We start from the raw sequence: 21,305 nt of genomic DNA, 5'->3' as shown, positions 1-21,305 counted from the left end.
TGCAACCATATGTTGCAGCATGGAGGGCTCCCTTGCAGTGTTTTTCCAACAGTTTTCCATTCCCCTCCTCCATCAGTCAATATTCTGGCCACCGAGCATGCCCACTCCTCACTGGGCTATTTTTAGCATCCCCCCCCCATTAGGCTGGAAAAAAAATATAGATTTATTACATTTGCACAAACCTTGGGGTTTCCTCAAGGCTTCTGATATCTCCCTCTTATGGTGCCATTTTTGGCTCCCTATCTACATTTGCATCTGAACTTTGGAAATAAGGGAAATTATATCCAACATAATCAGAGATGAGATTTTTTTTCCACCTTTGTGTGTTCCTTCTCCATGACCTGAATCTCTCTCATTTTCACTGGAGATTCAGACAACCAGCATTGCTTTAAATAGCAATGAACACTATTGATTTCCCCCCCTTCAGATTTAGCTCCAAACATTTAAAAGCATTCAGTGAAGAGCATCAACATCCCATCATGCAATAAATATAATTAGCACTCTCTGAATGTACCCAATAATTTATTCATAAATATCATCTTTCCATCCATTACCTTAAACTATTATGAACCACTTTAAATATTATAGGCCAACTTACATAGCTACTGAATCTTCATTGATTAGGCTAGGTATGTTAAAAATATACTTCTTACGTACTAGATCTAAGCCCCTAGGGAAATGGAGTAAAGCTTTCTAAGTGAAGATTTAAATATAGTACTAACTTCTACAATTTCACTGTGTTGGAGTACCGGAGGGTGAACTTTGCAGACCCTTTAGAATGCTGCAAGACTGACATCATTCAATGGCATGTTTTTTCTAGTGTAGTCAGGCTTTTTAAATTAATGATTATCTGCAACATAAAAAATAAGTAATGGACTATAAAATGTGGTACATAATCAAGAGTTGAAAAGAATCCATTTCCCTTCAAAATCCCAAGCTATATTTTAGGCTCCACGTTTCATCTTCATAAAATTTCATTCTTTTTTCCACTTTTGAGTAATATCCATTATTTTCCTTAACCATTCAGAAACAGGTGGAACAACTGTAGTTTGATTATGTCTAGCCCATAAAACTTATTTAAACTTGGCCTTCTTTTTCCTGGGAAGAATGACCCTAGCCAACTGGAGATCACAAAATAAATATGATGTTGTCACAACCATATCATAGTTGACCATGTGATGATGACATATTGAGAGTGAAACATGCTTCTTAGATCAGCAGCACTCTCACTTTGAATGAGTGATCATCCTATCATCCTATTTCAGAGCAGTCCCCACAAAATATCTCTCTCTCTCTCTCTCTCTCTCTCTCTCTCTCTCTCTCTCTGTGTGTGTGTGTGTGTGTACTTTTTGCTTCAAACATACCCTTTTAATTAAAGAGCTCAGACCTAATATAACTGTCTATACAGGATCAATAAGCGGTGTCAACAAACAATATTAGTAACTATAAATATAAAGCATTCGGGGTACCATGAGAAAACTGCTAATAGGAAGAAATGTCTCTAGTTTATTGTCTGACTTTATTGCTTTGCTCTTGGTTTTGTTGAAACATCATTCTTTTCTATCCTTAGACACAGAATGCTTCTCCCAAACAGAGGAAGCAGAGCGTCTATACCCCTCCTGCCATGAAAGGTACTGTGCAGGTACTGTTTCTTGCCATGCTAATAATGTCTATTTTGTTGTTCATGACATCTTTCAAAACCCCAAAACTAAACAGTAACTCCCAGCTTGGGCTCTCATTAACAGGATAACTTTATAATGACATGGAGTGGAAAAGACACATGGCCATGATCCACACACCTTTGAAAGACTGTCAGCACACTGCTCTTTCACTTGTATCTGCAGGGGGTGGGATTACTTGAGGAGAATTCTGAGGGCCATAAAGGAAGACCTGGGGGCCATATTCAGCACCCAATCCCTATTCTAAATCCTCTGCCACTAAAAAATGGAGCCTCCGGACTCTATGCAATGTTTCCTCTCTGCTTAAATATTGCAATATAGCTTTTCTACGACATCAATATCATGCTAGTGTGGGACTGACAGCATAAATTCCCTCTCCCCAAAAAAGCAAATTTCCTTCCTGTGCACTTTTTCCAAGGCATCATCCACTCGCCCTTCTAGCAGGAAATGGCTTACTCAGCTATGTATGTGTGTTTTACTGGAATGCAGCGCACTGGAAAAATCAATGCGAGTGCTATTGATTGCAGAGCTATCTCCAGAACAAGGCAGACAGCAGCCGAGAGAGCCGTTTGGCACAGGATCCTTGTGAGGCTTATATTTCTGTGCTTAATGGATGCTGGGAGACACTCTCCCCATTTGAAGAGCCTCCATCGTTCTCATCTCCCGAGTGATGCTTACACGCACTTGTGTGGTAAGCAAAATCGCAGATTGGGAATCCTGACACCTTCTTGATTTGGATTTGCTCATCACAGGAGCATTTCCCCTGTGTTCTGGTCACTTATCAGATAACCCTCCATTAAACACAGACACGGGGCCAATTGCACAAGCAAACTGTGATGCGCTGGTGCAGAGCCAGGGATAAAACCTGCTGTCCGTAAAGCACGCCCAGATCACCTGAGCGTGGCCAAGGGGAATCGATCAGGGCTGCACTTTCCAGCACTGTCTCAGATGTTTGAAATGCACCTGAATGGATTGATGTGGAACAGCATGCTGGGAAGATCTGGTAGTCTTAGGCAATGCACAAGCTTCCCTTCATTAACCCTAGAGGGAGCTGAAGATTTGTTCATGAACTAAGGCAGGAGAGAAACGTTTCTCAGCACTTTCCCTTCTGGGCATTCTTCCAGGGCCACATGCCAGCAGGGGAGGGACCAGAGGCAACATTGTTGGCATCTGTCTGTCTTGAGAGACAATGGAGTGTGCATCCAGGGGTGAAGTCAAACCGCTGCGTTAGCAACACCAAGGTGACCTGCCTGGGGAGCAAGCCTGGGCAGTCTGTATGGAGATCCTGGGCTGCCCAGATGACAAGACCCACACCCACACCCACCCACACCAGCCTCACGGATGCGGTCCAAAGAAAAGCAGAGCAATACGTTTGGCACATAGGAGCCTGCTCGAAGGGGCCAAGGGGTCTCCGTCCCCCCCAGTAAAATATTTGAGAGGGCCGCCCCTCCAAGCTGATGAGCATTGCCATTCAAATGGTGTCCATGCACCATGTCAAGTGCATTATGCAGGGCAGGGCTTACTTGCCCCTGTGGCGATCACACAGGGCCCCCGGACGTTTCACCGCCTATTGATCCCTGTGCCACCACTTTATTTCTCGCTGCCACCACCCAGGCCCTGCCTGGTACAATACTGAGTCCAGTCAGGGTTAAGTTGGAACATAAACTTCTGTTTATTTATTGCAGTTGAACAAGTGTGTGGTTTCATAAACGGTCTCAGTCAATTACAATCATGGGCTGCCTATCCAGACCTATAACTTCCGCTCCCTGCTCTCACTCACTAAACCACCTCTCAGATATTTACTTGTCTTCCTAGCCCCTAACTGTTACTGACTCAGCTTATTTCGCTACACTAACTCAACCTACCCACAGACTCTATCCCAATTCACTCCCGCTCTAACCAACCACCCAACTCCCAACGAACTCCTCCCTTCACCCCTCCCAGTGCTGGTTTTATAGTCCCTTTGACTCCACCCCCTGGGTTCTGATTGGGTAACCTGTTTAACTATTTCACCTCCATCACTCTCATATGTTAACGTCACAGCCTACCCCCCAAATGTTTTATTCAAGGTGACACCCCTTTGACACCAGCTTGGCTGCAGGAGTTGCTGGAAGGAGGCATACAAGATGCCATCCAATTGTCTTAGAGACTCTACTCCATTTTGTGTAGGGCATCGCGTGGGGAGGGCCACAGGGGTGGTGGCCCCGGGCACAAAAGCCCTGAGCCCTCAAAGCTGCTGAGCCACTGCTGCACCTCAGAAAGCACCCATAGCTTGGACAGCTGAACGCCAGCTTCACTGGCTAACCTGCCCCCCGTATGGAGGAATGCATGGGGTATATATTTGTGTGTTTGGGTTTTTTTTTTCACTGTAGAGGGGGCACAATACTTGCCTTGTTACAAGCTCTGGCGACCTGCGCTATGCCACTGTAATCCTTAACCTTTTCTTCTCCAGAAGATAATCCACAAGGCAGTGGAAGATTAGCAATCATGGGCCTACTGTACAAAATGTAAGATTCACATATATTTATGTGATTCTTACCTTTTGTACTGTAGGCCAGTTTCCACACACGTTACTCTTTATCCTCCATCTAGTCAAGCAAGAAGCACAAACAGAGCTCAAAGACACATGCCAGCCAGGCAGAAACACTCAAGCAAAGGTGCAAAACATGGCTGGAAAGGGGGCCTGGCCTGGGGAAGAATCCCAAGGCCTTTGAGGGCCACACTTGGCTGCTGGGCCTGAGGTTCCTCAGATTTACCCAGGGGGAAAAGCGGTCAAGGTGGTAGGGCAATAGCATTGTTGGCTGCTACTCCTTAGTGGGGATTCCTTTACCCCTGAGGAGTGCGCTGGTACGATACTGGTTTTACTCATGGGGAAATTATTCAGTGTTTAAGCCCGTTTGGTGGGTTATCCATTTAAATATTTGAGCTGGATTGGCTATGGCAACGCTAAAGTTTAAAGCGGGAGATTCTAATTGGACTGTCATGTTGGGTCAACATGATTTGTCAGTGGCTGCAGTCGTTGGCTTTTTAGCCACATTTAGTGGCTAAAGGGACAAAGTGTTGCAAAGCCCGCATTCACTAAAAACTAAAGGAGGCACAAATTTGTCATGTTCTGTTTCTCTCTCTGTATGCATTGTAGCCTATATATGCATTTTTGCAAGCCTTTCCTCCCTTATACAAGCTCAGATTAGGGAGATGGCGGAGGAATGCCATCTTGCTTCATTCATCTATCTCTTCATTTGTCATCCTCCACAGCAGCTTAGTCTCTCAAAGGTATTAAAGAGCATCATTGTGACATTATAGGACACGGGTGGCGCTGTGGGTTAAACCACAGAGCCTAGGGCTTGCCGATCAGAAGGTCGGCGGTTCGAAACCCCGTGACAGGGTGAGCTCCCGTTGCTTGGTCCCTGCTCCTGCCAACCTAGCAGTTCGAAAGCACGTCAAAGTGCAAGTAGATAAATAGGTCCCGCTCTGGCGGAAAGGTAAACGGCATTTCCGTGCACTGCTCTGGTTCACCAGAAGGGGCTTAGTCATGCTGGCCACATGACCCGGAAGCTGTATGCCGGCTCCCTCGGCCAGTAAAGCAAGATGAGCGCTGCAATCCCAGAGTTGGCCATGACTGGACCTAATGGTCAAGGGTCCCTTTACCTTTACCTTGTGACATTATGCTTTAGAAAACAGGAACAATCCTTACCTGTCCCTTAATTGCACGCTGGTTTTACTTCAAAGAAAGCAAGGGAAATAACTCTATGGTTGAGCCCATACTTTGCAGGCACCAGGTTCAATCCATTGTCTCTCTAGGTAGGGCTGAGAATAGTTCTTGTCTGAAACTCTGAAGAGCTTCTGCCAGTCAGTGTAGACAATAATGAGTTAGATGGGCCAATGGGCTTAGGTTAGCAGGATGCTTGCACAATCCCAAACATGTTGCCTTCTGTCCAACCAGGAAATAATTTGCGTCAGTTACAGCCATCATCAGATAACAAAAGGATTCCCTTCAGAAGCAGAGGTCACCTTGGCAGTGTGTTCCTGAATTGATAAAGAACCGGGTGTAATTCTAGCAGTAGATACAAAAATTCACAAATCTGTGGATTAAAGCTAACTCGGGGGATATTGCAGAGATAACATACACTGAATTGAATTTAATCATTTCTCTTCCTGAACGGAGGGATACCTCCGTGAGTGGAATGAGATCTTTGGATTGAATTCATTCTGTTGGGTTTGAACTGGATTGCTGATTTAAACTGACAAAATAAAGCCAGCGATAAACTTTGTGTTTAAAATAGTGGGTGGTAAAGTCTGAAGTAATTGAAAGGTTTATCAGCTGCTATTTAATGTCAACTGAAAAGTTACTGTTTTTATCAATATGCGGCGTTTTCACCGATTGCTTATTAGGTGTAGGAAATTCAACAGTTGCCCCAGTTCTATGCTCTGTGTGGATGTACTCTGAGCAGAGAGGATACTTACACAGCTGATAAAATGTTTTGTTAAATATAGGAGCTCTTCAAAATATAGAGGCTTCAAGATTACTTTCTGTTTCATCGCTATCAATATGACAGCACTCAAGTACTCTTAAAATGGATTCCCGCTGCTTGGTTTTGAAGCAACTTGTTATTAGTAACAAGGCTCCCTCTAGTGGATCTGAAGGGTGTGTTTTTGCACTTCCAGTTCCTGGACTAGAGAAAGAGACAAACATGAGAGCTTTGACTATATATATATATATATATATATATATCAGTTTCTTATTCTTTTTAAAAACATACAAATCCAATATTTTCCCAACAAACATATATATTTAGACTTCCCCACCACACCCCTTTTGTGGTTTCTTACATTTTTAAATTCTTAGCACTGCATTTCCCTCATTATTCCAATACGTTTTCCCATTTCGGCATAGTCCATTAATTTAATCTGCTACTCCTCCTGCAAGCCCAGTGCTCTATAGTGCTGCTCAGCTCAGTAGCAGAGTGGCCATGTGGAAGCGACATGGCAGCAACAGAGAGCTCATGTGAATTTGCTTACTGCTTATGCGAGGTTTAAGATCACAGCCCGTATCCCAAGTATACTACATTGAAGTATACTACACAGGAAGTATGATTTCTGCTCTTCTCCCTGCTCCCCCCCCCTCACAAAAAGAACCCAAACCTTTGTTGACTGATGGATCTTTCATCAGATCTGCTTTAAATGTGAGTGACATGTGCCTGTGGACATTTTAAAAAATTAACTAAAGATAACACAAGTCGAACTTCCGCTGAACTTGCCCCAAAATGGAAAGAAGCAAAGTCCCAAGTAAAGGAAGAATGGATAAAAAAACTTATGGAATATGCAGAAATGGTGAAACTTACTGGAAGAATGAGAAATCAAGATAACAAACTCTATAAAAGAACGAAATGGTTTGTCGAATATCAACAGATAAAAACATTAGCAGGATTGTTGCAGTAACCTGCAGTTTTATAAGAGTATACATTTACAGTAGATAATTAAATGAGTAAGGTAAATGAATTTGGATATGCAGAAGATATGAAAAAATAAATTTAGGGAACCACCGAACGAGGGGGAAGGAAGTCAGATTTTGAAATGTTAAATGGATTGCAAAATTCATGAAATGTATAAATTTGAAAAATATAAATAAAAAACTTTTAAAAAGAGCTTCCACTGCACTTAAGAGACACTTTTCCCCACCCCTCAAAAATTAAAAAATGGTCTCCACAAGAAAAGCACAGGGTACACAGTAGCACAACAGAAGGGTCATTATCCCCTTTCTCTCTGTGTGGGTTTTTCTTCTGTTTTTATACAGATTAGTTTTTTTATCTTGTTGCATCATTAAAAAGATTTAATAAAAAAGATATGGAAAAAAACACCCACCCATGATATGATTTGCCATGGACTTGACACCTTTGCAATTTATGATGTGTATGTGGGATAAATCAAGGCAGCTTCTGGCTTGTTGTCCAGGCTTCCCTACATGTTACAGTATTCATTGAATTGTCCAGACAGAAATGTCCCCCATGCGCATGGACACACACACACACAGATTTCCATGACATTTCCTCCTCTGGCTCACATGGGAATTAATTTAACCACCCTCTGTTGCCCTATTGTGTTGAGTACAAACATAGCAAAACCCCAAATCCCTTGTTTTTAAAATAAGTCCTCTTCCATAAATGTACGTGGGATTTTTTTCATGCCTCCCTTCCCACCCAAATCCCAGGCAGATATACAAGCATGGCTTGAGATAAATATTTGGTTTCCACCACGGGAATGGAATGATCCTCACTTTATTTATGTTGACTGTATACATTTATTTTTTGACATTGCTGTTTATTGCAAGTGGCTCTGCAAATATATCTTCGGGAAGGGCGCTTTATAGGGAGAAATAAAAGAGAACAATGGTGGCTGTTATTTTTGGCAGGCTGGTAAGAAAGGCAGAGGGTTGTTTTACTGCACTCATGGGGTGATTTCTGAGATCTGTCAGCCTTGATTTATATCATTTGGTTCCCCTGGTACCTTTCAAGGGAACAAACAAATCTACAAAACAATGTTATTTTCTGCATTTCACTCTCTTCATTCACCTGCAAACCATATTTAGGGTGCGATTCTCCCGGGTCATTGAATTCTTTGACTCCAACCTTTTTCCTGGTCCTTTTCCAATGGACACCAGCATACGCCCTCTTTTACTCTACAAACATTGGGGCTCCAAGATCCATAGGGTCAGGAACCTAGACATTCCCATGGTGGCAAGGAGGGGTATTGCAACATCAGATCTCCCTCACCAAATTTGGAGCGTTCTCTCTCCTGATCTGGTGGTGCTGTAGGTTAAACCACAGAGCCTAGGACTTGCCAATCAGAAGGTCAGCGGTTCAAATCCCTGTGATAGGGTGAGCTCCCGTTGCTCGGTCCCTGCTCCTGCCAACCTAGCAGTTCGAAAGCACGTTAAAGTGCAAGTAGATAAATGGGTACTGCTCCAGTGGGAAGGTAAACGGCGTTTCCATGCTCTGCTCTGGTTTCACCAGAAGCGGCTTAGTCATGCTGGCCACATGACCCGGAAACTGTACGCCAGCTCCCTCGGCCAATAAAGCGAGATGAGTGCTGCAACCCCAGAGTCGTCCGCGACTGGACCTAATGGTCAGGGGTGCCTTTTATCTTTATGGTGCTAGGGACCATAGGCGCACAATCCCAGGGACAATAGGATCACAACATTAGTTATTTTTTAGTACCTTCGTTTTTCCAGTCCTCAGCCCTTTTCTCATCTCTTTCTTTTCCACCTCAACAGTTGCATAAGAAGTTTGTCATTGCACTCATCTTCTGGTAGGCATTAAACTATCCCCTTCCACTCTTCAGGTTGAAGCAAGCCATGTGTTTTTTATATTTTGTTGGGAGCCGCCCAGAGTGACTGGGACAACCCAGTCAGATGGGCAGCATATAAATAATAAAATTATTATTATATTGTTATTATGATAGTTGTGGACTCCAGAGAGCTACAGCCAGTCAGAACAAGCAGTCCTGGAATAGATTGACCAAATAGCCTCAATGGGCTATCAGGCAGCTGCTTACATTCTTATGTAACAACCTGTCAACCACAGGACAGGGAAGCACAGAAGGCATAGAATGCAATTAGCTTTGTATTTGTGACGTTAACATATGAGAGTGATGGAGGTGAAATAGTTAAACAGGTTACCCAATCAGAACCCAGGGGGGTGGAGTCAGAGGGACTATATAACCAGCTCTGGGAAGGGCGAAGGGGGAGTTCGTTGGGAGTTGGGTGGTTGGTTGGAGCGGGAGTGAATTGGGATAGAGTCTGTGGGTAGGTTGAGTTAGTGTAACAAAATAAGCTGAGTCAGGAACAGTTAGGAGCTAGGAAGACAAGTAAATATCTGAGAGGTGGTTTAGTGAGTGAGAGCAGGGAGCGGAGGTTATAGGTCTGGGTAGGCAGCCCATGATTGTAATTGACTGTGACCGTTTATGAAACCACACACTTATTAAACTGCAATTAATAAACAGAAGTTTATGCTCCAATTTAACCCTGGCTGGACTCAGTATTGTACCAGGCAGGGCCTGGGTGGTGGCAGCGAGAAATAAAGTGGTGGCACAGGGATCAATAGATGGTGAAACGTCCGGGGACCCTGTGTGATCACCACAGTATTAACAGAAAATAACAACAAATTAAAATCCTCTGGTTCATCTTAAACCAGCTGAGACATTGCTGAAATTGACCACTAGCCCCTCCCTTCCCCCTCTAGCCTCTCACTCTGGATCCCTCCCAAAGCAGACAAAGCCTGTATCCTCCTCCTCTGCACCTGCCTGCCCTATTGCTCAGCTACGTACAGGACGCTCCTTGAGCGGGGTGTCAGAGGAGAGGAGAGCCAGCAGGACTGAGACTTCCCTGCTGCTGGGTAGAAAAGGCAAACTCTGACTCCTCTGTGTCTGAGTCTGCACTCCCACTGTGACTCTCAGCCCTCTAACCTGTCCTGGAAGGCCTTCCTTCTCCTGATCCCCACCTTGATTCCTCAAATCCCCTGTTTCTAGCGCCTCCCAGCTCGTTCCTTCCTCAGACTGATCTTCAGCATCCCACCACCACCACCATGATCTGGGATCTAAGTCGTCATCTTCTGTGTCCTCCACGGTGGGTTCTTGGGTGGGTGACTCCCACCATTTTTTCAAATCCAGCCAGTCCATGACGCAACCATGCCAAGCTTTATTACACATAAGCTAGGTTTTCTCTCCCTCTCCCTTCCCTTGCTAAGAGAAGCCCACCCAAAGCTTTTTGCAGAACCTGAAACATTCCCTTCAGAAACACCACCTTCCTTTCAGTATATAAACCATTATTTTATTTTATTTTATTTTGCTATTTTGCAAAAGAAGAAGATAAACTGAGATGATTGGAGACCAAAACTGTGGTCCTTGAATTGACCTCTAGGGGCTTCTGCTCTTCATCCGAAGTCTTTTGATTTGGCTGACAAGACTAGGGAGAGACTTAAGGAATCAGCAAATCTGAAATGTTTACATGCTAGTGAGGCTTGCCTGTAGCTACAAAAGCTGCTTACATTTTGGGGGGATGCTGTCAGCAGAAGATTTCTACAGGGTGCGATTCTACACTAGCGAAATCAGCCTCCCATTGAAAGCATGCTTTGTTCAGTCAGGGTGGGGGGAGGCAGTGATGTGACAGCACAGTTGTGTGGAGGAAACATCTCTCTGCACTGATCTTGAGCCAATGCTGTTGTTTGCACCTTTTAAATGTGGGAAAGGGAAAAGGGAATGGAAGTCGTGTGATATGAAATAATAAACTGGAAAGCAGCCAACTATTTTGAACACAGCCTTTTACTGTTTTCATGGCTGATGAGCAGTGACAGTGTAAACAGTGGCTTATTGACTCTGAGTTGTAACTCCGTATCTGTGCTTTCAGTAGGAAAGTAGGAAAATTGGAGGGCAATGATTAGTTCATTGCTACTAATTTATTTCTTGCCTTTTCTCTCTATGAAGTCAAAGAGGTTGTGCACAGGCTGCCTTCTGATGTAGGGTTTATTGTTAAACAAGCCTGGTCAAACCTTGACCTCACACACTTCTCCCTCCCTCCCACTCCTCCAGAGCAACCATGAGCTTTTGCTTCTGTATTTGATTAACCACAGTTTAGCTTTACATCCAAACCCTAAACTGTGGCTAAACATAACTATGTCTAGTTAAAACAAACCAGCTTCATATACCAAGGTTTGAAGTTGGCTTGCTCTCTTGAACTGTAGCTAAGGCAAACCTTAATTTGTTTGGGTTTGGAGGAAACAGTGAACAACATCAACACTGAAGGAGGGAGAAAGCACGAACCCAATTATCAGTTAAGCTCATTCTGATAACAAGAAACTGATACACCCAAATGAGCTCATAGTTCCCCAGGTAACCTAAACAACCGAGAGTTTCAAATGCTGAAATTTGGGCTTTTTTCTGGGTTCCTGTTCTTTTGCTTCAAGAGTGCAATTACAAATAGATAAGAAAATACATAGGTCTTTTTAAAAGCTACTTAAGACTCTTTCAGTATCATCTAATATGTATATTACCTTTATTTTTAATAACATATATATATATTAAACTAAGCAATGCAAATCTGGAAGAACGACAGATATAAACACTGATCAGTTTTGCTCAAACATAAGCAGTAATGCAGAAACCTACCACCCACCTAGCCTGCTGCAGAAACTTGGCCCTCCTACAATAAGTTGCACATATAGCCAAGGATGATTATTTTAAGAAGAAATCAAGAAAAGGATAAAAATAGACCCTTGAGAGATCAACATTTTCCTTTCTCTTGCTTGACTTACTGACCCGGCACTGTCTGACCCTTTAAACTATTTCATGGCAAACCTTAATATAGCAAGGTTGAAATTTTAAAATGCTTTATCTAAGGAGATTTGATTAATCAGGGCCAATGTCCCAGGCTATGTTTTTTCCATTGTGTGCATAAGCATAGATATAACATTCCCATAAGCAGATGGAGATGTCCCTCTCTCTGTACAGAGCTGGGAATGCGCATCCAATAATAGTATCTGAATGAAGAGGCATAAATAGGACATGAATCTGGATAGATGGACCTCTTTGACATTTGTATGTCAAATTGTAAAGAACAAGAAATTAGGGTTTGATTTTTTTCCCCTCCCACTTGATATTTTAAGTAAAGATTTATTTCTTTTTCTACAGTGGTACCTCGGGTTAAGTACTTAATTCGTTCCAGAGGTCCGTAATTAACCTGAAACTGCTCTTAATCTGAAGCACCACTTTAGAGTGCAAGGTAGCCCTGGGGGGCTGCAAGGGGAGAAAGTCACCTCCCTCAAACCCGTGGTGCTCTGGATCCAACCTTATGTATGCAGAAGAGAAGTGCTTTATTTTTTTGTACATGATAAAATTCACACTTGCATATATGAGCCTGGACCATCAATCAGCTCTGATTCCCATATAGCCTTGACCCAATTCCCCTAAAAAGTCCCCTGCTTTTCCTAGTTAATGTAGGTAATGTCTCTGTACATTCATGCTTTGTTCTCACATACCCTCCATCATTTCTCCAATGAAAACAGGGACGTCCCATTCCATCGTGATAATTATACCCCACACATCTTATTGGGTTGCCCCAGCACTCTGGACAGCTTCCAACATATATAAAAACACAATAAAACATTAAACATTACCAAAACTTCCCTATGCAGGATTGCCTTCAGACTGCTCGGGGGTCGGATAACTCCATATCCTCCAACATTTCTCCAATGAAAATGGGGAGATTGTAAGGCAAAGCGGGACATTCTGGGATCAAATCAGAAACTGGGACGGCTTCTCTAAATCAGGGTTGTCCCTGGAGGGTACTGGTCTCGCCTTATCTGCACCAGGTACTCATGAGGGGGCAAGCCAGTTCAGGGGTTTTACAGCACCATGGAGAGCTCCAAGTGGACAAAGGCTGGAGGTGAATTGCTGTCTCATACAGTGGCGTAGCGTGGGTTGTCAGCACCCGGGGCAAGGCAAATAATTTGTGCCCCCTAACCCGTGGATTTGCGCCCCCTAACCCTAACCCCCAGATGTTGCGCCCGGTGCGGCCGGGGCCCCCCCTGCACACCCCACGCTACGCCACTGGTCTCATAAGCCTCTTCCTCCTGTCCATTTTCCCAGGCTTGAACCCCTTGTCCTAAAGGTGAGGGCCAGCCCCATAACCTGCACAAAAAGGCACTTCCTTGTTTTTCTGTGGAATCCTGTTTGTCACACTTCCTTTACTATTGGGCAGGTGCAGTAGCATGGAAACCACTCAATTCCTCTGGTGAGTCAGGTTTAGGGAACAACACCTGTGAGGGTCCCTGCCTCAGGTTTTGCTAACTTGGGGGAACCAGAGGCATGTCCCATTGGCTTTCAGCCAGCAGCCTTGGGAACTGTTGTCTATGAGGCACCAGCATCAGAAGCTTGCTCCAATTTATCAGCTGAATGGTACCTTTATATGCATAACGTATAAATATAGCACAAGTCTTAGGATGACTGTGCCCCATCCACAGTATTTACATACTCATGCATCAGCTGTAGTCTCACCACCTCCCCAATGAACTAGGATTCTAGATGTGGAAAGCTTTCGAAATGTGGAGAGCATGAAATCGCCCGGGTTCATGTTGGTGTTGTGCAATCCCAGGATCAGTGGGATTCTTGCGATTTTGAAAATCAGCTCATAGACCAAAAGGGCAGGAACATATCTCTCATCACCAGTACCCACTCACCTTTATCTACACCTGCACTAGAAACTGCATCATCCAGAGGAAATGAACCATCTACAATAAGGCAGAATCCGAGTTAACTTTAGCCATGACCTTCAGCATTATATATATCACAACTTTGAGCTTTCTATGTGCTCTTGTAGGTGTGGCTTGTCCCATTCATTTTGATGGAGGGAGTAGACCCCCATATGCAATGCAATGCACACACTTCCTCCATTGAAATGAATGATAAGCAGGGTAGCTCCATATGTGTATTAGAACTCTGGCAACCAATAATAAATCTTTAGATCAGATTGTCTGCATCTAACAAGAGGTGTATTGTATGTACAGTGTCCTGAGGAGGTCAGTAAAGAAGGTGAAGGGCTTGAAAACTAAATTCATGAGGAAAGGTTGAAGGAGTTGGGTACATTTAGCCTGCAGAATAGATGCAGTACTGTAGCCATCTTCACATAGCTGAAAGGCTTATCACAGAGATAATTGAGATAATTTGTCTTCTGATGCAGGGCCTGAACCAATGGGTTCAAATGACAAGAAAAGGGATTTTGACTAAACAGAAGGAAGATTTCCTTAGCGATACAAGCTTAGAAGAAGGTGGACGTATTCTTTAGAGTGCATTAAACAGATAGCAACCTATCAGAGATATTGCAGAACTGGATTTCCTGCATCCATTAGAGTTGGAGTACAGTGGTACCTCAGGTTAAGTACTTAATTCATTCCGGAGGTCCGTTCTTAACCTGAAACTGTTCTTAACCTGAAGCACCACTTTAGCTAATGGGGCCTCCTGCTGCTGCCGCGCTGCCAGAGCACAATTTCTGTTCTCATCCTGAAGCAAAGTTCTTAACCTGAAGCACTATTTCTGGGTTAGCAGAGTCTGTAACCTGAAGCGTATGTAACCTGAAGCGTATGTAACCTGAGGTACCACTGTAGATGGTCTTTTTGAAGTCCCTGCCAACTCTGCAATTCTATTATTCTAAATGGACAACTTGAATTTATTAAATTGACCCATGACTTGGATGCATGTTAAATGTTTGAATCCCCTGCAAGTATTTTGCAAAGTTGAGGAACCTTGTTGAATACGTATCTGCTTTCAAATTTCTTCTACTTTGCTTGGATGGATTAAACCAGGTGTCAAGTTTTCATTTCCCCACAGGAGATTTTCATGATGTGACTGTGGAAATGTCAGAAAGTTGCCTCATTTGCACAGATAATTTATCCTGAATCTGCAAATAAGCTTTGAGGCGATGATTTAATCTAAAATGCATTACCAGTTCAAAGCGTATTAGTACATGCTTACTGAAAATGGCTTGGCATTCAGGCTTTCTTCGTCAACATTAATTGAATTAAATTACCTGCAGTGAAATCAGAGCCTTTGAGGGAAAGGAGAAAACAGCAAACTTTAGAAGGAAGACAAAAATAAGAGTCAAATATGTATGCATGTTTCCTCGCATTGTGACATCAAGGGACGGAAGGCAACTCTGGAGCAGGTGAACTGAAGGGTACAAACTGATTTCTGTCGGGTAAAAAAAGAAATACAGACCCAGGGAAATCACTGCTACATTGTGAAGAGAAATAGATGAGCCTTACTATCAGACAGATGGCAAGAGAGTAGAAACACCGGCAGACAAAAGCAGAGATTCAGAGGGGGAACTCAGCCTGGGCATAGAGATCTCAACTCAGTAATGAGGAAGGCAAGCTTAGTTGAACACAAAAGGTGTAGCCAAGCATGAAGAGAGTGACTTGAAAGCAGACAAAGGGAGTGAGCAGAACACAACACCCTCAGAGCAAGCAACCTGAGGACCATTTCAAATTATAGCAGGGAAATGAATGGGAGGGTGGAGGCGACGTAGGAATAGAATGATATCATGTAACCCATATCTGTGTATGTAGCTTTCGATATAGGCAGCCATGCAAACTGCAACATGACAGCAACAGGTGGAAGCATGGGCATTGCCAAGGGGGGCAGTTGCCCTCCAAATCCCCAAAAAGTATTGAAAAGCATTGTTGTTGTTGTTTAGTCGTTTAGTCATGTCTGACACTTTGTGACCCCATGGACCAGAGCACGCCAAGCACCCCTGTCTTCCACTGCCTCCCGCAGTTTGGTCAAACTCATGCTGGTAGCTTCAAGAACATTGTCCAACCATCTTGTCCTCTGTCATCCCCTTCTCCTTATGCCCTCCACCTTTCCCAACATTAGGGTCTTTTCTCTTCTCATGAGGTGGCCAAAGTATTGGAGCCTCAGCTTCAGGATCTGTCCTTCCAGTGAGCACTCAGGGCTGATTTCCTTAAGAATGGAGAGGTTGGATCTTCTTGCAGTCCATGGGACTCTCAAGAGTCTCCTCCAGCACCATAATTCAAAAGCATCAATTCTTCGGCGATCAGCCTTCTTTATGGTTCAGCTCTCACTTCCATACGTTACTACTGGGAAAACCATGGCTTTAACTATACGGACCTTTGTTGGCAAGGCGATGTCTCTGCTTTTTAAGATGCTGTCTAGGTTTGTCATTGCTTTTCTCCCAAGAAGCAGGCATCTTTTAATTTCGTGACTGCTGTCACCATCTGCAGTGATCATGGAGCCCAAGAAAGTAAAATCTCTCACTGCCTCCATTTCTTCCCCTTCTATTTGCCAGGAGGTGATGGGCCAGTTAACTGAGGTTCTGCCTCCCCTAGCAGAAGCCTCCCCCTCAAACAAAAGCCTCCCCCCCCATAATGTCCTCTCCCCCCCTGAAAAAAATTAAGCTCAACAACTTTCCCCCCTCAACAAAAACCATGGTTGGAAGGAGCAATAAAAGCAGGCAGGCCAGCATCACATGTGGGCAGAGCAAGTGAGTGGGCAGCTGGGTAGCCCAGGCAGGCATTCACATGTTCTGTGTCACCACTGCCACCAGCTGCCTGCCTGTTTGCCTGTGTGCACAACAGGGAAACCTGGGATTCAAACAGGCAGGAGGCCCAAGGCTGCTGGCCCAGGCAGACCTGCAGGCGTTCATCACCATGGTCTCCACTGCCCACAATTCACCCCAAACTGCCCCCATCCCTTCACATCTTCCTGCAATCTCATATATCCCTTTGCCGGTAGCAGAGGAAAGGGGAATCAGGAGGAGAAAGGCTTTCACCCTCATGGGATGGAAGGAGGGTTGGGGCGTTTGTGTGGGGTGTAAAGAATGGGGGTTTGGCAAGGGTGTGTGGAGTGGGCAGGGTTGGTGAGCAACATATTTCGTTTGACCCTTATTTTGCCGATGAAATGGAAACCCACCGTTCATATTTTTGTAAGCTGTCACCCTTAACAGTTGTTAATGAAACAGCAACCTTGTCACTGATTGATTTCTTCCTTCAGCACAACAGGCAAGATTTCAGATTTGACTGCATGTGGCCTTAAATGTGGTTCTTTTATATTTACAGGGATTAAGCATCTAAAAAACCAGAATGACACGGCCTTCCCGGAGGAGGATGAAGGAGTCAATGAAAGAGATGAGGAGTGGAGCCCGTAACTGGCTCCAAGCATCTTTGGGAAAGTCCTTCTTGTCAATAACTGAACTGCTAAACTCTCTGTACTTAACGTGGAACTCTATTGCTTGTCTTCCTGACCCAAACCCGTCTTCACCTCAGTACCCAACAGCAGGAGGATTTCGTGGTGGAATTTACAGCAATTTGCAGAATCTGCTTTGTGGTACTTCATAACTGGAGATAACAGTTTCTTCCATTTCTTTTCTAGCCATTTCCCCCTTGCATTTGTTTTTAATGACTTCAAATACGTCGTTTGCAAACATGTCGAGTCCTTTAGTGCTGCCATTGCTTAATTTCTGAATGTGAGCTGCAGTCTAGAAGATCAGCTGTAAATAGTATAAATTTGAATGCTACAAAACTGTGCTAAATAGGCAGAGCATGCCTTTTAAGGGCCCCATGACAACCAATCAAAATAATATTGATTTGATCTTGAAAGAAAATTACAACCAAGCCTTCTTAGGCCAATATTAGCCCACTAGGGTGTGCACACAGGGGGCCACCCGAGATTTTGACTACCTGGGGCCTCCACAAAGTTTAATCTGGCACAGCCTTCCATTTGAATCCTGTCTGGCAACAATGTCAGTGGTCTTCTGTTTGAGGATACTATTATGGACTGGGCCTTCATGAATACGCTTTTAGGTTATGTGTTTTGCCTCACTGTTTTCATGCTGTTTTAATTGATCTGTGGCTTATTAATAACGGGATGCTTTTGTTGCCACTTTTCTGATCTTGTAGGCATTGAGACATCTGGCATTATTTTTTGAGGGGAAATGGAGAGGTACATATTCCATTGCCATTGGATTAGGGGGTTCCATAAGTGGCCATGCCCAAATATTTGTTATTTATTTATTGCATTTATATCACACCTTCTCTCCAAGAAGCTCACCGTGGTGCGCATAGTTTTTCTGCTCCTCCTTTAATCCCCACAACCACCTTGTGAGGTGGGTTATGCTGAGAGGCAGTGACTGGCCCAAGGCCACACCAAGCGATTTGGTTTGAGTTATTGTATTTCTATGCCGTTTTTCATTCTGATGAATCTCAAAGCGGCTTGCAAACAATAAATGACAGTAACATAATAGAGCGTCGCATAAATGCAGCATAAATCAAATAAAAATAATTAACGAATCTTCTGTGAGCTTTATGGCTGAGTGGGGATTATGAACCCTGGTCAACCTAAGTTCTAGTCTGACTCTCTCACCATTATACCACACTGACTCTCAACACAGTATCTGGTCCATCTGTCCTCCATAAAAAGTGATTTCCTGGACAGCTTCTCAGCCTTTTTGTTCTGAAGAAAATGAAGCATCAGAAGCCACAGTCCAGGACCATCCACTAAGGAACACCAGAAGAGCCTGTCTGCTGGATCAGGCCAGTGGCCCAGTCCAGCATTCTGTTCTCACATGGGCCAAGCAGATGTCTTATGGGGAATATGGAAGCAGGATCTGTGCACAGCAGCACTTTCCCTACTTGTGCTTCCCAGCAGCTGGCATTCAGAGACAGACTGCTTCTGACAAAGGAGATGAAGCACAGGCCTCATGAAGCTGAACGGTGGAAGATTCAGGGCAGATGAAGGACATATTCACCCAGCACATATGGAAGTGATAGCTACTAACCTTACAGGGCTTTAAAAGGGGATTAGACAAATTTGAGGAGGAGAGGGCTATCTATGGTTACTGGCTGGATGCAGTAGAGCAGGGATTCCCAAACTTGGGTCTCCAGCTGTTTTTGATAAGAGATAAGAGATAAGAGATAAGATTAGTGATTGTTAAGAGATAAGATTAGAGGTTGTTAAGAGATAAGAGATTGATAAGAAAAAAGAGTTAGGATATACATATTTCAAAAAGTGAAAATTCAGACACAAAAGTTGTTGAGTTTTTTTTGTTTTTAGCCAAAGTTGTGGAGCAAAAAATGAAGTTTTTCAGCTATTTTTAAGGGAAATTGCCAAAAATGACAATGCCAACATGTCCGGATTTCCCCAGACATTTTTAGCAATTTCCACCCAGACACTGCTCCCTACTGGGGTATTCCGGCTATGTATGGGAAATCCTGGACGTGTGGCAACCCTAGATAATAGAGTGATAAGAGTTTAGATAAGAGATAGGAGATTGATAGGAGATACAAGACTGATAAGAGATCGGAGATAAGAGACTGATTAGAGAGAATTTAGGGATAGGTACGAGATTGCTAAATGATAAGAGATAAGAGATTAATAAGATAGGAATGAAACACATCTGTTCAGAGTCATGTTTGAACACTGTGTGTGTGTGTGTGTGTGTGTGTGTGTGTGTGTGTGTGTGTGTGGTTCATCTGAACCGCCCTGATGAAGACACATTGGTTGCTGGTAGAGTAATTTCTGGGAGGGGAGGAGGCAACTTATTCCAGACAGACTGATGGAGAGAGGGGCTGTTGATGTCTCACCTTACTTCTGCTGGTTTGAAACTGACATCTGCGCACCTCCTGGCCCTGCTTCCCAACCTCTATGCATTCAGCGATGACAACTGCAAAGAAAGCCTATGTGCATACAGCTGTGTTCATGTGAGCTGATCACACAACTGGCAGCATACACACTCAGGGTTCCTGGTCACACAGAGCTCTTGGAAGAAATGGTTGGGCTCAGCACATATTAAGGATGGATGGGGTAAGGGCTGCAGTAGAGATTTAGGAAATATGTTTCCATTGTTTCCGTGGAACGTTAAGTATCTGCTTAAGTCTCTCCCACTGAAATCAATGGAACTTCGAAGTGTTTCACTGGGCTGGTTGGTGTATTTTCACCTTTCTGCCCTCTTTTTTTTAAGTGGTTTTATAGTTTTCTTAGCAGTGAACTAGATATCTTGGTTTCTTCTTACATGCTCCCTGTGGCATAAGCTCTTCTCTCCTGTGTCTCCCTAATCATGCTAATTATACTGCCATATGTCTCTCTCATATTTCTCCTCCGGTTCTAATGGGACACTGATTCCACCCTTTGAATATGTCATTTGTTTATTGCATTTATCAAGGGCTTCAGCATTATATGGGCCTTTTAATTGCTTCTGGAAACTCTTGGCAGACTTACTATTAAGAAACTGACATGGAGGTCAACAAGCAATCATAAATATAAATAACATTTGGATTGCATATGGGTGTTTGGTTGCTGTCGCCCGCCCCCAAACTTGAAGCTTATTCTAATATATCCATGTAAGGGCTACAATATAATACATGGAGCTGTGCTGCTGCTCTCTCACCAACCCGCGGCATTCCCCCCACATTAAACCCCTAGAGTTTCCCCTTCCCACCCCATGTAACTAGTAAGCTTGCTTTTCGAACCCGGTACCTGAAGCCACCTCTTTGCTATGCTTTGCACCCCTGCTTTCACCTTTACACTGTGTCCATGCTTCTCCCCACCCCTCCTTTTGCACAACACAGCAGCCTGGATAGCTCAGTTGGTTAGAATGTGGTGCTGATAACACCAAGGTTGCAGGTTTGATCCCCGTATGGGGCAGCAGCATTGCAGTGGGTCGGACTAGATGATCCTCAGGGACCCTTTCCAACCTTGCAATTCTGTGATCCTTCTGGCCAAATTCCCTTGCACACAAACCACCCACATGGCAACCCTCCTGCATCCTCCTTGCCCACACTTAGCAACTACTAAGCCACCATCCGTTCTTCCAACACCTGCTTTCATGTTCAACCCCATTCCCATGCCACCTGCTCCCTCCTTTTTTGCACCTCCATTTTTACCTTTGCTCTTTCCCCCCCCTCCGCTGTCCTTACTTTTCTCCACTCTCCCTTGCACACAGGTTACCCCATTTCCATGCCTTATCCTCTCACCTCTTCTGCAGTCACCTTTGCATAGGCACATATCCTCAGTGTTATTTTTCTAGAAAAAGAGGTTGCTGGAATTCACCTTGTTCTCTTAGAATGG

At 43.9% G+C, this 21,305-nt stretch overlaps 1 protein-coding gene across 2 annotated transcripts in view; it reads left to right on the top strand.

The window, feature by feature from the left end:
- PPP1R1C (protein phosphatase 1 regulatory inhibitor subunit 1C) overlaps positions 1-18,531 on the top strand; it is a 44,859-nt gene extending 26,328 nt beyond the window's left edge. Inside the window, exons 4-5 of one of the 2 annotated variants that reach the window (XM_082201211.1) lie at positions 1,571-1,642; positions 17,300-18,531. In XM_082201211.1, coding sequence (XP_082057337.1) covers positions 1,571-1,642; positions 17,300-17,314 — 87 coding nt within the window. In that variant the 3' untranslated portion in view covers positions 17,315-18,531. The remainder of the gene's footprint in view (positions 1-1,570; positions 1,643-17,299) is intronic. The other variant, XM_082201210.1, reaches the window with a different exon arrangement.
- Positions 18,532-21,305: the final 2,774 nt, after the last annotated feature.

Source organism: Podarcis vaucheri (assembly GCF_965113315.1).
Source record: "Podarcis vaucheri genome assembly, chromosome: 1".
NCBI classification, from domain to species: domain Eukaryota; kingdom Metazoa; phylum Chordata; class Lepidosauria; order Squamata; family Lacertidae; genus Podarcis; species Podarcis vaucheri.
Note: the sequence above shows the minus strand (reverse complement) of the source record. Positions and strands in the feature narration are given on the sequence as shown.